The sequence below is a fragment of the Chiloscyllium punctatum genome, chromosome 23 (genome assembly GCF_047496795.1).
Source record: "Chiloscyllium punctatum isolate Juve2018m chromosome 23, sChiPun1.3, whole genome shotgun sequence".
In the NCBI taxonomy this organism is placed as follows: Eukaryota; Metazoa; Chordata; class Chondrichthyes; order Orectolobiformes; family Hemiscylliidae; genus Chiloscyllium; species Chiloscyllium punctatum.
In genome coordinates this window covers 82,382,473-82,400,819 of record NC_092761.1, presented here as the reverse complement: position 1 = coordinate 82,400,819, position 18,347 = coordinate 82,382,473, and the positions used below count along the sequence as shown (strand labels likewise).

Below are 18,347 nucleotides of genomic sequence, written 5' to 3'. Positions count from 1 at the left end.
CCCTCTAGTTCTGGACTCCCCCACCCCAGGGAAAAAAACCTTTGTCCATTTACCCTATCCATGCCCCTCATAATTTTGTAACCCTCTATAAGGTCACCCCTCAGCCTCCGATGCTCCAGAGTAAACAGCCCCAGCCTGTTCAGCCTCTCCCTATAGCTCAAATCCTCCAACCCTGGCAACATCCTTATAAATCTTTTATGAACCCTTTCAAGTTTCACAACATCTTTCCAATAGGAAGGAGACCAGAATTGCACGCAATATTCCAACAGTGGCCTAGCCAATGTCCTGTACAGCCGCAACATGACCTCCCAACTCCTGTACTCAATATTCTGACCAGGTTAGGAAAGCATACCAAACGCCTTCTTCACTATCCTATCTACTTGCGACTCCACTTTCAAGGAGCTATGAGCCTGCACTCCAAGGTGTCTTTGTTCAGCAAAACTCCTGAGGACCTTATCATTGAGGTGTAATCTGAGATAACCTTCTTTGCTGTCCACTACACCTCCAATTTTGGTGTCATCTGCAAACTTATTATCTATACCTCTTATGCTCACGTCAGAGATCCCATCGTGTTCAGAAGTTGTGGTTCCATGTCAGAGTAGGCACCTGACCAGGGGTGCGTGTATGTGTCTGTGTGTGTCTTCTACACAGGTGGTGGGGGGGGGGTCTCACAGAGAGGCCTGAGGGTTCTGGATTGCCAGTAGACATATGATAGAGAGATTAAATTGACGACCTTGTTAGGCCTGGAGAAAATGCTCCCTCTCCTTCTGATCCACAAACAGTGCTGTAAAGGTCCTTAATTTATAGGTTCAGCCCTTCTCCTTCCCTTTAACTGCTATGTTTCCCTGAAGCCAGCATATCCAGCCAAATGTCGCTAAAGTGTTGGCATGGAGCCTCAATGTAATATTTAAATATATCAAATGTGCTTATCATGTGCCCACTCAACAAACAGTACAGACTGTGTTATACTTGCAAATTATTCACCTTTGCAGCTGGTGGGTAATGAATGCTGGTTGGTTTTCCACATGCTGTACCAATGATGCAGTTGATAATGGCGGTGAAGGTTGAGCTGGTCGAATACATTCCTGTAGGCAGTATGTGATACAACATGGTTAAACAAAGTCAAAACATATTGATTTACTGCCATGGCCTTAAGGAAATTGCTTTCCATTTTACTTAACATTTGTAGTGGAGTAAAATTAAATTATATAATTCTGTAGACCTTGTTCCACTTTACTGACTTCTGCTGGGTTGCAAAATCCACTGTTTTGAACCCTTGTAGAGTTTGAGAGTACAATTTACCAGTTGTTAGCTTCATTTCATGGATCACTGGTAATCAGAGTGACAAGCAATGACACTATGAATATTGAGGGATATACAACATTTAAGAAGAATAGGAAACTGAGTAAAGGTGGAGGAATAGTACTCTAAAACAAAGATGACATTGATGCAATAGAAATGACCTTGATTCAGGAGGTAAAGATATAGAATTTTTTCGGGTGAAGATGAGGAATAGTTGGGGCAAGAAGTCATGAGTGGGGATGTAGTCTACAGGCCTCTAATAGTAACCACAAAGTAGAATTAAACATACAATAAGAAATATTCAGTGCTTCTGATAAAAGGAAGACAATAATCATGGATGATTTTATATACATAGAAACTGGAGAAGTCTGAATGACAATTCTAGATGTGGAGGAGGAGTGGTACAATGAAGGGAGGTAGGTCAGGGCAGATAAGGAGATTAACTTGGCTAGAATACGTGGAAGTATCACTCCCACTTCTCCTCATCCACAGTGTCATAAAGCTTACGGATTCAGCTCTGTTTCTTCCTTTAAGATGTCTTGTTTCCCAAGGGCTAGGAAAGTTCAATTGTATGTGGCTAAAATGAGGCACACAGCCTCATGATAATATTTAAATATAAAATCTGCTTATCATACACCCAGCTGACCATAGACATAGTAACCTGGATGGTAAGTTCAATACAGTTTCTTGTAGTATTATGTTCTGAAATCAACCTAAAAGCAGGTTATATTAGGCTCACTGAGTAATGAGACGATTAACTAATAACTACAGATAAAGGCAGCTCAAGGATGCAGCAACCACAATATGATTTAATTTTAGGTCTTGTTTGAAAGACACAAGGAGGGTTTAAGACTAGTATTTTAAACTTAAATAAGGGTTAATATGTGAGTATGAAAACTGAGTTAGCTGAAGTGAACTGGAATACTAGAAAAAGCATGTAACTTTGCAAAATTAATGGTAGAACAGATGATTTCTAGGTCAGGAAAGGTTCCATCATACCAGGAAGTAGAAAATACAACATTTCTATTTGAGACAGGATGGAGGCAGAAAATATTAAACAATAGATCAGTTAGCTTGGCCTCTGTGTAATATATTTCATGATAATCACAATTGTTCAATAATTCAAATTGTAGCACTAAATTCCTATTTTGTTGCAGTATTTATATTAATTTGTGTCATGGAATAATTCAATAATACTAACACAAAACATCTGAATTATTGTTCATAAAACACTTTAAACCCAATTTACAAAAATGTAAAATGAGGGCTAACATATGCATAAAACTGGCTGATCTGTCCAGTTCTTTACACACCCATATGCTTCCTAGTAATAATTACTGTGTAGTTCCTTGATAAATTACCTAATCAATTAATTCCTCACTTCTACAAGACAACCAAAATCCACAGAAACTGTTTTTTTAATATTTTGGTTGGGGAGGTAAAGCATGCCTTCCAGATTTACGTTATTTTTAGAAGAGGAGAATGCTGGATCACTCTTAATCTTGCCAAAACAGTGCACACACTTAAAGCAAAACTGGTATGTCATTGTAAATGATTATCCTACCTGAATTTGTTGGTGTAGAATTTGTTGCTCTTGTTGGTAAAGTATGTGTTGTTGCTGTGTCTTCTCAAATATTTTTTCATCCATGGCATTTCCATACATCTTTTGCAAATGCTCACATTCCTAAACATACAAGTAGAGTTTAATAATGGTCACTTAGAGGGCCAATTATCAAGGCTTCTAAAATATTACTCTAAGATCCAGGTCGATAGAGATCCAAAATCAGAAACACTGTTTATGAGGCGAGGCAACTAGTGTGCATTCTTGACATTTTTTTTGCAAGTTATTAGATAAACCATGCATCGGAAACATGTGATAAATGATTACTTTCAGTGAAAAATATAAATAGCCTGCTAACTGACCAACACACAGAATCAAAGAATCCCCACTGTGTTGGAGAAGGCCATTTGGCCCATTGTGTCACATCTATCCTATTGCTGTAACCCTGCATTTACCATGGCTAATCCAACTAGCCTACACATCCCTGGGTACTATAGCAATTTAGCACAGCCAATCCACCTAATTAGTGCATCTTTGGATTGTTGGAGGAAACTAGAGGAGATGGAGGAAACCCATGCAGACACAGGGAGAATGTGCAAACTCTACACAGACAGTCAACCAGCATTGAACCGGGTACCTGTGAAGCAGCAGTGCTAATCAGTGAGTCACCATGCCATATTGCAACTATACTATGGTAAGTTCCATTCCATAAGTTGTTTTGGCTTTATTAAGTATTAGCAGGCAATCATGCAGGTGACCTGCAAGGTATTGTTAAAACTGTTTCTATTCTCAAATTCAAACATCCTATGACAAACTGCATGAATCCCAAGAGCTCCATAATGCTTAGGTTACGTCGACACTTTATAGCTCAAATAGACATGGCAACTTTTATGAGTAACATACCCATATTGCCGACACAAACAGATGACATCTCACTACAGTTTTATCTACTCACATTCAGACTGAGGCAGTAATTACTCAACTATAATAGGCTTCAGATCCAAATGAAGCCTCTTCCTAACTGCCACGTGTCATTGGTGTAGTGTTCTGGAAATCAAGAGCCGTATTCCTCCAGATGTCACAAAAGTTAAACATTTAATAAAAGCACATAAAATTCCCCAGTGTAGTAGGGATTTTAGATCCAGGTTGACAGGAACCATAGACAAGGTTTCTGTACTGAACAGGAATTATTATTAAAATAAATAGATTTTAGCTACAGGTAAACAATTATGAACTGTCAACCTATAACTCTACTAGTTAAAACTCTAACCTCTTATAAAACTCCTTCAACACACACAGGCATAAAAATTATTGGAGGGAGAAAACTGGGAAGGCAGTTTAACAGTTTCTTTCCACAGAGCTTGCTGAAATGAGCCCTTTGGGTAAGCTTGCTGCTCCTCCCAACTCCTTTCTTCAGGTACTTCCACTTCTTTACAGGACATAGTGTGTTCTGGTTCACAACGTATAAAGCCTCTGACTTACTCCTTAAAACTAAAAATTTACAGTGACTCATGAGGGAAAATAAACTTCTTCAGGCTTTAGATATTTTAAAATTGCTAAATCTCATTCTGTACACATTCTTTTGGCCAGTTTATCTGCAGATAAACATTCACTGCTGGTTGAACAACAGTATAAATAACACTTACAATTAGTGCTGATAGCTTGCTTTCAAAACATGAAGCAATACCTTCCACAGTCCTTGCTTTATACAATAGTAAGTTTTTAAAACAGTCCTTTTCCAATTTAAATCCACAATCAAAAATACAGAAAATATAAACATACCATCTTTACACTAGCAAATTTCAATTATGGAAGAAGATCAAAAATCAAGCTATATGGCAATAACAGGTAGGTTGAGGAATAGTTCCCATTATTGGTACCCTAAACTGAGAAATCCTGTGTTGGGTTTTTCTTTGTTCAGATAAATATTAAAATATTATTAGGAGTTGGAACATTTCTTGTTAAATTACCATTTTTGTTCTGTCATCAACTTTTTCCAAGAAGTTAGCAAAAGGAGTAATCACACCCTCAGTTCAAATGGCAGTGGATAAAACAGGACAAAAACAGAAGTGATTTTCAAAGGTAAAACAGCAACTACAACAGCTTTGTCCACCACTGCTTCTTTCCTGATGCAGCCAACAATTAAATCTGGAATCGTCTTACGATGACGTTTGCTTCGGTGATCCTGAGGTGAGCTTCCTAGTGAAGCACTTAAGTTAAAACAACTAAAAAAAAATCAATAAATAATAAAATATTGTTTAACATTAAAGTGGAAACGTTAATCATATATGGCCTTCTTCAGGCTCAAAAGATGCTTTTAGGATAGGGATAATACGCTTTTCTCATTAGACTTGCCATCTCTGTTAATGGCCAGTGAGAATATTAAGCTGTACTTCACAGCTTTAGATACATTTTTCACTCAGCCTGACATTTTCATATCAATTCTGTGGAATACTGTAGTACCTGTTGTAGTTGTTTTATACTACTGTTGGTGGTTGTGCTTTTCTCCATTTTCTCCAAGTGGGCTTTGAATGCTTGGATGCTAGCAGCACCATCTGAGAAACGGCGAACTGGAGAGAACCTTTCTGTCGGAAGGTGCAAGGTATTGGGGTCTTTGTAGCAAACACTGAAATAAAGCATAATTTTCAAACAAAGTGTCCTCTGCAACTGCAAAAATTAAGCTGTACTATACCTTTTTCTTCTCAAATTCTGATTCAACTTTATTTCATTCAGTTTTTGCACTTCAAAACATGATAAGCTACCTCAGATTCTAAAGAGGTTCTTTCCACATCCCAAGTACATACTTCTGCAAATTATTCACAACTTCTCTACTTATTTTCCTCTAAGTGAAGTTATATTAACCAATTCGAGAATGGATAGAAACAGCTATGTAACATAAAAAATTATTTCTTAAACAAAGTAAACTTCTTTATAAAATTCATTTCAGGAAGGATGCAAAGGCTTGAGAGAGAGAGAGGGTGCTGAAAATATTTGCAAAAATAATTCAAGGGATGAGGAACATCAGCAATGTGAATAGGTCGGAGAAGCTAGGGTTTCTCCCCATAGAGAATGTTGAGAGGAAATTCGATGAAGATGATCAAAATTACGAGGGATCTAGATTGAGAAAGTGAATAGATAGGGGCCTTAATAGAGTAGATAGAAACTGTTTTCATTAGTACAACAATCAATAAATAGAGGGACACGGACTTAGGTGAATCAAAAAGCCCCCATGCCAACATATGGAAGAACAACTAAGTGCTGGAGAAATTCAGCATCTGTGGAAAGACAAATGGAATTCACATTTTGAAATCTACATGACTCTTCTTTCGGTCAATAGCTCGAAAAGATTTTTTAAATGTAACAATTTAGGATCTATAATACACTATTTTAGGGTCTGGTGGAGTCAGATCTAATTAGGTCTTTCAAAAGGGAAATTAATAAACACCTTCAGGGAAGACATTTGTTGGGCCATGAGCAAAGAGCAGTTTGTGGGACTGCTCAGTTGCTTTGCAGAAAGCCATTTCAGACATGGCAGGCTGAAAAGCTTTAATCAGTTCTATGATTCTATTAAATCATTTAAAGGGCCCTTTTCCCAGCCAAAGTGCAGGAGTGGAGTAAATTGAAAGGAAGTAGGACAAGGGTTCTTTGCAAAGAAATGCTTTTCAGGATCAGTTCCCTTATCTAACAATGTCATTGCAAGATTAAGGTCCATGCACTCTGTTACTTCAAGCATTTAAAAAAATGGGAAAGTATTTGAATAAAATGTCAGGTCAAGCTATTTTGTGTTAGGAGCTAATTTTACATGCAAAAATGTTAGCTTCAAATGATAAAATAATTTGTTTTGTCATTTAAAGAAAATCATAACTAATAGCTCAATTTAGGAAATTGAACATAATTAAACTAACCAATTCTAAATTAAATAGCTATAAATACACATATAAACTATCATGTGTTTGCTAATGTGGAAGAGATTTCAATATTAATAGTCAAAAATTAATCTCTCTCCACGGTATGTCCTTTCATCTGTGTATAACACAACTATAACTCATTTATACAGCTTGTGCATTAGAGTTATAGGTCTTACCAATTGTAAAAACTTAAGGTTCTCAAGAGCTATCCTTTTCTTTCATCATGGTAGCACGGTCTTAAGGAACATTAGGTTAAATGTTATTATTATTTCAGTAGAAACCAAACATAACCATTTGATAATTGATTGTCTTTATTTCATGCAAATATTAGGAAACTAATTTTTAAAATACATGATGCAAACAAAGTTTTAGAAAGTGCTCAAAATCTAGCCAAAATTATTATTTTTTAATTCCTAGCTGAATGAAGGGCATTTTGCATCAAACAAAATACAGCGTTTTTTTTCAAATAATGCTTCAAAAAAAACAACTAATGCCTGGATTGTTTCCAAACATTTTGTGAAATCAGCAATAGAATTCCAAGTTATAACACAACCATTGATTTGCACAGAGTCAGCAACTTACTGATACTAACAGCTTCTGTATTTGTGTCACTTATCTCCAAGACTGAGAATTCCAACGTGGCAGTAACCCTGTATTGGTAACTGATCCAAGCTTTGATAATATAATCAATAGTGTTTGCAAATTTACATACATTCGGTATTTAGTTCTGTCAATTTGTTGCAAAAGGTAAAAATATGATATGATAAAAATAATCTAATAGTTAAGAAGCATCCAAAATAATTTGAAGTTGCAGGGTGTGAGTAAAAATATAACAGCAATTTGTCAAATTTGAACTGATTTGCTTGGATAGCTTGGTTTGAAAAGTTGCAAGCATTTTACCACAAAATATATCTAAATACATATGAAAACCTTTGTGCATTATTGTTTCAAGTAAAACAAATAGGATAAACCATGTGCCTGAGTTTGGAGATCTGTGTTTGTACCTGAAACTTTTTCCAAGGAAGCAGCTTATTACTCACAGAACTTATAGTAGATTAGTAATATATTAATAATTATCATTAATGATTAAGGTAATGCTAAGTGACATTAACAATATTCATTTGCAGTTTAAAAAATGGCAAAATCTAAAGGCAGGATTTTCCAACTTTCCCTGACTTCAATGTGGTGGGAAGGAAAAATAAAAATTAGGTAGTTAAGGACTAGAGTAATACCTGTCCCCTAGCAATTATGTCGATGGTCAAGCTGGTCAGGCAGCATCCATGGAGAGAAAGCAAGTTATCATTTCAAGTCTAGGTGACTTCATCAGTGTTGACATCACGTCAGCTCTGACAATAAGTCACCTTTACACGAAAGGTTAGCTTACTTTCTCTCTATGAATGCTGCCTGACCCACTGTGATCTCCAGCATTTTTTGTTTTCAGAACAGATTCCAGCATCTGCAGTAATTTGCTTCTCCATGGTCAAGCTTCCTGCCCCACCACTAATTAAGCCATCATTAATCAATCATTTGAAAGCTTCAACCCATCATCAGCCCAAATACCTCATTCCTGGCAGGTGAGAGAAGTGGCTGTCTTCTTAAATGGGAAAGCAGGACAGCTTGTCTGCATTGTTTTTAGGGTGTGTGGGCGCGGAGGGGGGAGAAGAGAGAGAAAGATGTTTCACACATACCCCAATGTGAAAGGGAGCAAAGGGGTGGTTATTCAAAGTCAACCCTTTGCCTCAAACACCTCCCTCTCCCCTTGATCTTACCTTATCATTGGTCCTGGTCTTCAGGGCTGCTGCAAATCTGGACCTTGGATGCAGCTGCCAGTAGATGCTGGCATCCAACTTCAGGCAGGGTGAGACATCTCAGCCACAGCACCTGATTGGTCAAGAGGGTCACCATATAAGTGCCTAATTGGCACTTTGCCTGGCAGGCTTTTTTGCTCTTGGGGATAGAGCGGTGTGGGAGTGGTAGGAGGCAGGAGAGATTTTTCTATCACCTTTAGAAATGCCCACCCTCATATTTAGAAGAATGAATGAAAAATCCTGTACTTTATGTATATTAAACGTAGCGAGTTAGAAAATATGTTTAGAGAGGGTGCAGTGAAGACCATTCTGTTGTCTATTCCATGTAGTGGTACCTTTATAATGCTATTTCATAGCTCTGTTGAATTTGCTTGAAACATTTGGAGTCAATTTTCATAATGAGTGATGCTCTACTTATTTCCCACTTCTGCAACCCACCCATCTAATATTTTTTTCAGAAGCTATCCATGCCACTAAACAGGATAATTGATCCATTAATCCACAGAGCAAATCAACATGTCCTATTTCTTCCCTAACCAACGGTACTGACCAAAAAATCTTGCCTCGAAACACCTTTTCCTTCCCAACATTAGGAGTAAAGACAATTAGTGACTTCACAATCACCATGGAGAGTTATTGTTCGGTAGGATTAAAAGAGAACCCAACATATTGAAATAATAACTTGTTTAGTGAATGGAACAGAACCACCAACCTTACAATCCTAGTCATTTTCTTCTTGACACCAGCTCCCTCCCATAAAGTTAATACAGAGGTACCTCGATTATCCGAATATCAATTATCTGAAAATCAAATTATCTGAAGGAGATTTCGAGGTCCCGACAGAAACATTGCATCAAAGTCATGTGTCCAACACTGAGCAGGTCTTCTGTTTGTAGTGATTAAACATGCTGCCAAGAACAGTCCTGGACTGATGGGAGCGCAGGCACTGTCTCTAAATAACTGACCTCCCATCCCCACTTTCTCTCTCTTCCCACACCTTCCTTGGAGTTTCACACAAGTGTGTACCCTAACCCCCCCTTTTCCACATAATCTCTCCAACATTGTCCTGTACAGGGCAGAGATGTCAAAAAGTTGCAGTAAAAATTTGTGTGTGTGCACACGCGCACATGCTATTTGAAGACTCCCCCAAAAAGCAGCAATCTTGTTATTGTTGTCCAGTCCGGCTGTCCTAGACAGGGGTGGAAGGGGGTGGGAGTGGTGTTTTGGGGGGGTGGGGGGGAGAATGGGGGGAAGTGGGGAAGGGGTGGTGTTGGATAGGGTTTGGGGTGGGTGGGGGGGGTGGTCAGTGTTGGACCATGTTTTTTTTGGGATGGGGGGGGGGGGTGTGCCGTGGGCGGGTAGTGGGCGGACGAGGGTTTGCGTGCACTGTGCTGCTGTTAGTCTCCTGAACAGGGAGCAGACTTTATAAAAAAATTCTGAGCCCTAACGGAACGGCATTGAATCGATTAACCAAATAATCGATTATCTGAACGAAACAGTGCCCGCTCATTTAGTTTGGATAACCGAGATTCCTCTGTACCTCCTGGCTTTGCTGTTCCTCATCCAATCCCGCCCTATTTCACCTCCCTTCCTTCTACTTTCCATACATCTTTTCCTATATTCTTCCAAATTACACACAACATAAAATCATTTTATAAAATGATTTAAAAGACAGGGAATAGTTATGGGCTTAAAACGTCATTCAACATATGGTTTAAAATGAATTTCATCAAAATTTCAGCACAGAAAGAAGTCATTAAACATACAGTGTCAGTGCTCCACCTACAAAAAAAAGTTCTATACCTACGCTTTCCCATAACTTTTATTTTATTGTCCCTATGTATTAAGTTTATTCTTTTAAATATTATGACTAAACTGTCTTCAAATAATCATTTGTCATGACATACTTGGTATCGATTTCACATTTAAATCAGAAGGTCTTGGTTCCAAATCCCACTGTAGGACTTTAGTGCAAAATGTAGGCTGAGGAAACTGCACTTTTAAAGATGCTGCCTTTCAGATTAAATATTAAATTTCAAGTGGATGTAAAAGATTCTAACACATCATTTCAAATGCTTAACCCTCAATCAATATCACAAAATGGTTATTATCTCACTGTTGTTAGTGGGACCACAGTGTGTACAAATTGGCTACCACTGCATTATAAAAATAACTATACTTTCAAAGTATTTCGCTGATTTTAAAGTGCTATGGACATCTTAAGATCATGAAACGTGGTTTTAAATGCAAGTGTTTCTTTTCTGTGATTATCCATTTAATAGTTTCAGAATTCTTAATTCCTTCTGATCTTCCCCTTTATAAGATTTGTTTCATGCATTTTTTTCAAAATGGTAAAATACATTGTGCAATCTATGCACCCTAATAATATGGATTCAACACTTCTCCAGTTTAAATATGTTTTCTAAAAGAAAAGGTGGTTTGGTAACTTGCTCTCAGTCACAAGTTGTTAGGAACTGGTTGAGGGCAATCTGGGATCATTTAAACAGTTCCCCAAGACTCTCCAGGAAACTCAGGTGGAACTGAATATTTGGACTGTTGCCACAACTGCACTGTGCAACATCATCTTCTTTGCGACTTAAGTAGGCCAAGGTTTAAAAGCAGAAAGGCAGATAGGCAACAGCACAGGTTAATTCCTTTCCATTTCTAATGGGCGCAGGAGATTTTAAAAAAAGGTCAAAATAATTTGAAGTGATCACTCTGGAATCTGCACATCTGCAGTAGTTCAATTCTAACATCTGAGGTTTCTGTGCAAAAGCCACTCACCGGCTGTGCTGCTCAGGGTGAGGAACCCAGGCCCGTGAACGGATTGCCTGTTGCTGTCCCAGCTGCCTCTGCAAATCTAGGGGGACCTCAGCTGTAGGGTTGGTCATTGCAAGGGTATGGCGTTTAGACCTGTTAGCCAGATACCTGCAACACAAGTGTATATTTAAGTTGAAATATATCTATGTGAGATAGATACTATGATACTAATATCTAATAATTAAAAGATTAGGATTAAATTTAATTTAGTTTTACAGTGCTTATTTTTTTTTTCTAAATGTGACATTTATTCTTTGTCTAAGGTTCTTTGTATGCAAAGATAGCATTCCCAGGTTACTGATTGCTAATGGTGAGACTGAGTAGCATTTCACCCTTCTCACTGGGTCAACTCCATTCTGTGAGAGTTCTGATCATGAATCTGCACCAGAATAAAGGTAGTAGCAAGTATTATCATCAATAGTTTTTGCTCCTGCTCAAGTTATTTTGTTTTTGCTCCCAACAGCAAAATGAATGCTGCACTGCGTTTATGCAGTAAGAGACTAAACGTATTTTGGCCAAAAGAAAGAAAATTGATTCTTTGAAATACAAAGACTTTATCTATGGTCATACCCTTATACTGCGCCACAGAACTCAAATTCTGCCTTATAGAACACATTGGACATCCCACCACCACCAAGCCTGTGTAAACCAATCTGATTCATCTGCATCACAGATAATGATTTTTAACATAACACATCTTTATCAGCGCTAAAATACAAGCTAGACCTATGAACAGTTATCCTGTGGTATTGCTTAGGATAATAAGGTACTAATTGTATTCTGTATAACAACAACAACTGTGCTATACCACGCAATGTACAATAATTGCATGTCACCAAGATAACTTGTTTCTTCTATGGTTCTAGACTAATGATTAAAACACGTAGTGGCCAATATGCATGGGTTGCTAGTTCGGTTGGTAGTGGTATCTTTTGTCACTATGTAGATAGTTTAAGCAAATCATAACGCTTATTTGTGCAACAATTATATAAGTGATTCATGTACATTCTGACAGATTGACTGTGACACTGCGGACACATTCAAAGCATCAGGCATATCAAATATATGGCTTTTAGTAAAGCACAAATTTCAACATGGCTATTTCTCCCTTGGGAATAACTCAATTCACTACTTGTATTCTGATAGGTTTACTTTTGAATTTTTTTGAATAATGGTTTCATTCTTGCATTTCAACATAGATAGTCCACTGGATTTGCCAATTCCTCTTCAACCACCCATCCATTTCATAAACAGCAACAGCTTGTATTTAAGAAGCATTAATTACATAGGTGCCGAGAACATAGGCACTTCACAGAGGTGAAATCAGAAAGAAAGTACTGAAATCAAGTGAAGAAAGTTTAGAGGTGTGATCAAAAGCCTGTTCTAAAGGTAAGCTTTACGAAGGGTCAAGGTGAGGAGTTGAAATGGTTTAAAGGGATTTCAGAGACACAGATCTTGACATTTGAAGGCATAGTTGTCAATTACAATGGAGGTGAAGGTAATAAAAGTCAAGAAACAGGAAGGGGGATTCCTTTAAGGGATTTAAAAATATGGATTAAATATTAATAGGTTGCTATGATCGGGATGCTGGGTGAGCAAGATGGATCCTGCTATATATCCCTCGCACAGGTCAGATGCAGGCAACTTGGCCTTGAATGAACTGCCATTTATGGAATGGAGAGGCCAGCCCAGCTTGGGAGGTGGCAAAGAAACAGTTTTAGGATGCTCAACACCAAATCAAAGATATTACAAAAGGTTGAAGTAGGTACTTGCAATTCTAAATGTATGTCTTCTTCTGGGGATAGCCTGGAAATTGAAAGAGATCAATAACAAAAATGTCCCTGCTACAGTTACATACCTCTGCACAGCTTCTTGGTCTGGCTCTCCATCTGAGCTCTCCTCATCTACTGGTGTGACAACTGGCACAGCGTGCTGTTGGGAGAAGAAGCAAGTATAACACTATCTACAAAATAAAGATGATGTAGAAGGTATGGAGGAACTACAAAAGAAATTAACCAAGTGCTGCACAAGCACTTAGAAAGACAGTGGGCAATATTTTTAAAAAGGGAATATTATCTGAAGTGACTGTATTGTGCAGTCATGCGTGCTTAATTACTGCATTGGAAATGGTTGCTGTATGCACATTAAGGATTTGAAACAATTCTGGCTTCAAAGTTACTGCTATTAACTGGAAGTAACATGAAAACTAAATTATTTTACCAAGTTTAAGATTTAATATCAAAATTGTCCAATAGATTGTTTGCTGGTAAGAGAAGAAAACCAATGCTGGTCATGATTGGGACAACTTAGAACAAGTAGGCTCGATGGAAGTTCCTCCTGTTTAACATTTCTTTAAGATCAAAATATAAGAGAGTAAAACAGTGATTCTAAGTGCTGTGCTGCATAACCGCATTAAAAGTTCATGATCATTCATAGTTCTTAACAAGACAAGTTCCTATCACCTGACTGAAGACACACAAGCAATGTTGGGCTTCTCTGCACAGGGATGAAAATCTCAGACATGTGAGTAGTCTGCCCACTAACACATCTCACTGGATGCTCAATGTCAGCACCATCCTGAAGAAAACTGTGGTCAGTGGACTATAAGCCAAGTTGAAAACATTTTTATGTCCTACAAAATTACCAACTGTGTATCAATATAATTCATTAAAGAAGAAAATTTTATTGGCACTGAATTGGTGCTGATTCATTGCATGGTTGCATATTGTGTCACTACTTACTGGATTCATGGTGACTAATGGTGAAGGTCCTCTTGGACGTTTTAGTAACTGTTGAGCATGTAATTGAATGTTGGCTCCGCCATCGGAAGCACGGCGACCGAGCGGTCCCATACCATTTAACAACTGTAGAGTTGGAGGCTGAAGCAAAGATTGTTCCTGAGGAGGACAAGAGAAAACTTTAGGAAGAAAATGCAATACATAACCAAACATTACTAAAATCTTATTTCCTGACTGGTAAAATATTTCTGCCTAGTTGTAACAGCCTGTAGATATTTTTCTACTATTTTTCCCCTTAGTATCCTTTTCAAAAATTCAAATTCTCATTGTTGAATTTGAAAATGTATTCTTATTAAGTTTCACATTATCAGCACATTATCAGCACCCAGGACAAACTGAAAGGAAGTGAAAAATCAACAGCTGTGCACACAGTACATCAATCACTCATAACATTGCTTATATTTAGTCAAGCGATATCTCAGCTGTTTGTTTTATCTGGTTGCAAAGGCTTATAGTGCCCTCTCTGGAGCAAGCAAAAAAATGTAGGATTTCTTATATGACTGCTTTTTTTTAAAAAAGGTGGTTGCTTAGTTACCTCTAAATGAAGTAGGAATATCAAGCCTGATTTCAGCAGCATTAATTAAATTAACTGTTCAGCAAAAACAATTAATGTACACATATCGATGATGGGGAGAAAAGTCAAAGGGAAAAGAGAATGGAGTTCAAGAAGAAGACAATGAATGGAAATGTTTACATTTATTATTTTACATAACAGCTGTATTTTGTTATCTTGGAATAAAGTGTTCCTGATATTTGACGAGCTTTGTTATGGAAAAATTTGTATTCAAGGTCATTGTGTGGGTACTGAAAATATGAATGAACATAAAGTTTAAGAGTAATTTAGCAGTGTTGTTGTCAGCAAAACATTATCTAACACTGGTTTAAAGAATTGGATTTGCATTGTGATATATCCCTAATTTTCGCAATATTGTGTGATTTTCCTTTCAATATGACACTATTCTTAACATAATTGGTTAATCATAGTCAGTTTATCCCCTACTTAGAACCCTTCTTCCTCACAGGGATAAATTCCTGTTGAGAGTCATGAAAGAATAATGGACCACCCCCATCATCCCTTAAATGGCTACATAAAGTTTGCCTCAGAATGGGAAGGCCACTATTTGTCCTACAGATTCTTCACACTGTTCTTCTCCACACTCACCTCTAATTATGCTTCCTGTGGAGAGAAAGGGAGTGTCAAATTCCACCCATAACGTCTCTTGACACTTCAGTGCATTTTTCAGGATTCTTTTTCTACAACTGAACTACTTCACTAACAAGTACACATATTGTATTCTGTTCCCAGAAGATTTCTTTAGACAAACCCTCAGGAATTCTGCTTCTTGGACTATGTGTCTCATTCAGGGTGCAGAATTTTTAACTTAGTTGAAACACATCATTTATTTAACAAGGTATAGGTGATGACAAAGTGAAATTTAAAATTACATATGTTTACAGTGGAGCGTCACCTATTGAGAGAATACGAGAATATTAGACAGAGTTAATTCGGAAGCTCGTAATCAATCATTTTAATATATTAAAAATCCTGGAAGGTCCTAACCACATTCCAGTATAAGGTTTTGACAGGTAAAGCTCCACACTAAAAGTACAATAAATTATTATCCTTTTTATGGCCTGTACATATACTTGATTTATGGGAGGAAATAGCACAATGGTAGACTAGACTAGAATTTCAAAACCCTAGGCTAAATCTTCTGTGGACAAGGGTTCAAACTGCATTATAGCCAATGCTGGAATTTGAATTCAATAAAAGTCTGGAATAAAAAAGCATTCTAATGACGACTGTGCAACCACTGTCAATTGTTGTAAAAACCCATTTGATTTACTAATGCTCTGTCATCGATCCCTGGTTTGGCTTACATGTAACTCCCAGCAATGCTATGGTCAACTAAGATTAGAACTGAATACTGGCCAGCCAACATGTTGCCTGAACAAATAAGGAAAATCTGGTCATGCAACCACCTTAATCTCCTAATTGATTTAAAAATGTAAATATTCCTGATACATTTTACAATTTTTATTTGGACACTCCGCAAATACCTGCATTACTTCTGGGTTCCTGCTAGAGGCAATGTTGAAGTATTGATTTGCTCAGAGGCATCACCAGCAGGAACTCAGAGATACCTTAGAAGTTCCTAATTGATTAAATATTTTGTAGCAGGAACATCCGTACCTTGTACTCCAACTGTGTGGCTGGCTGCAGGTTCTGCGTAGGTAGCATGTTCTGCATTAGATTAACATTTGGAACAATCTGAAGGAAGGGAGCCTGAGGCATGACACGTGGAAAACCAGGTAGGTGGTATTTCTGCAGATCTTCTGTAACTTCGGTTCTATATCATAAAAACATTTAAATTTATTAAATTTTTAAATTTCCGCCCATATTTAACCCCTCCCTCTCTTCCAAAGACATTGGTCATATTTTGCTTTGTTGCATGGCAACTCTCTGGTTTTCTGGCCTGATATTCTTGATATGCAGTCAGCATGATGTAGAAAAATGGAGAGCATGATGGCTTAACCTTGTTTCTTGCTTAACACCTATATATGTTAAACATTGCAAGCAAAAGTCACTTAATAATAACTATGGGCAAGAAAATTACACAATTTCTCCATAGTTCAAGATTGCTGAAGTCAGCTTTAATATTTCCATCATTATTCTGACAGCGGACTCAGATCCGATATTGAAAATTGAACTTCCTTGGTACGTGTGCCTCACTTGGTTAAGCCAAGTTATGTATTTATCCGATAAGCTATTAGGGGAGCAGCTACCCAAACCTTTAAACCAGCTGATCTGTAAAGTTTTCTAGTAATGCAATATTCAACCCTAAAATAACTCTGAAAAATTGCACTCCAACATAAGTATTTAAGTGTGCCTAACACTTGTTGCACTCCAGTACATTTCCAACCGCTGAGAGTCACCTAGGATACACATTGCTCTCTTCCCCAACACCCATCCCCAATTCCCTAATGCCATGCAATTGTTACTTTTTACATGCTGCTTTTCTGTCTCTCAACCTCTCCAGTCTGAGCATGCAAGTTATATTGAGCACAATACCATTACAACGTCAAAATCAATTCCGTATTTTTCTAACATTTACTGTTGGGTACAGTGTCTGATTGGAACGAAACAAATATTATAGAACATCATGTCACTTTTCCACCATTTCAATGCACATGTTGAAGCCTTTTACAGTTCTTACAAACAGAGCCATTTAGCACAGTTACAATTTGTTGATTTCCCTAATATCTATGCACAAGTATGTGTGAAACAAAAATGATGTTTGCATCCACAAATGTTTATGCTGGACATGTAAGCAAAATTGTCACATTGATAACACTAACCTGGGGTCAGCAACGCCAACAGTATGTCTCCTCATGGATAGGTATCGTGCCAGTGCCTCTGGTGATGGTTCTTCACCTTCATCACTATCTAGATTCATATTGCCATCAGTCTAGGAAGGAAGACCAAGATCACAACTAATGAACAGAATTCACTTTAATACCAGTCACTGCTAATGCTACCAATCATAACTAAACCAGCCACACAAATTGAGTTTAAATAGACATTTTGACTAAGAAATATTATGAGATCTGTACAGTTTAGAAATTAATGTTTAGCAAACACAAACAATGTGCACTGGATAAAAATGATGCAATTAAATCAATGTTCATCAGGATGGACAATGGAAGAACTAGCAGTGAAAACCAAATCACAAAACATATGTTCCAATAGCTAGCCTGGAATACATTATGAGTTCACAATGCTACTTAGAAGGCCACCATATAGCAGATTTTAACAGAATAACTAACTTAAGTAACCCACAAATACTATGTTGGCTATATTTTTCAAAGAGATCAGAATATCACAGGCAGCATTTTTAAAACCAAAAGTGTTATAAATACTTTCTGCACAGAAAGAAAAGTGCTGAGGCAATGCTTCATGGTCTAATTTCAGTTAGTAATTGTGGTTTAATAGCAGCACAATAAAATATACACAAAAATATCTCTGCAATTAACTACAGGATTTAGAACATCGACCCGGGCAAGGCATTTTACACATGTAATTTCTACTGAAATTTCTATTAGTGGATTACTTAGGTTTTGGTACAAATTATCTCGATTTTGGTTGGAA

General features: G+C 37.4%; 1 protein-coding gene across 4 annotated transcripts in view; it reads right to left on the bottom strand.

Annotated features, from left to right (window-relative positions):
* Positions 1-18,347, bottom strand: part of sik3 (SIK family kinase 3) — a 305,261-nt gene that overhangs the window by 22,988 nt on the left and 263,926 nt on the right. For 3 of the 4 annotated variants that reach the window (XM_072593295.1, XM_072593296.1, XM_072593294.1), the window contains 8 exons: positions 17,558-17,667; positions 16,392-16,548; positions 14,141-14,296; positions 13,258-13,331; positions 11,364-11,507; positions 5,327-5,489; positions 2,867-2,986; positions 985-1,085 (listed from right to left, as the gene is read on the bottom strand). In XM_072593295.1, coding sequence (XP_072449396.1) covers positions 985-1,085; positions 2,867-2,986; positions 5,327-5,489; positions 11,364-11,507; positions 13,258-13,331; positions 14,141-14,296; positions 16,392-16,548; positions 17,558-17,667 — 1,025 coding nt within the window. The remainder of the gene's footprint in view (positions 1-984; positions 1,086-2,866; positions 2,987-5,326; positions 5,490-11,363; positions 11,508-13,257; positions 13,332-14,140; positions 14,297-16,391; positions 16,549-17,557; positions 17,668-18,347) is intronic. The other variant, XM_072593297.1, reaches the window with a different exon arrangement.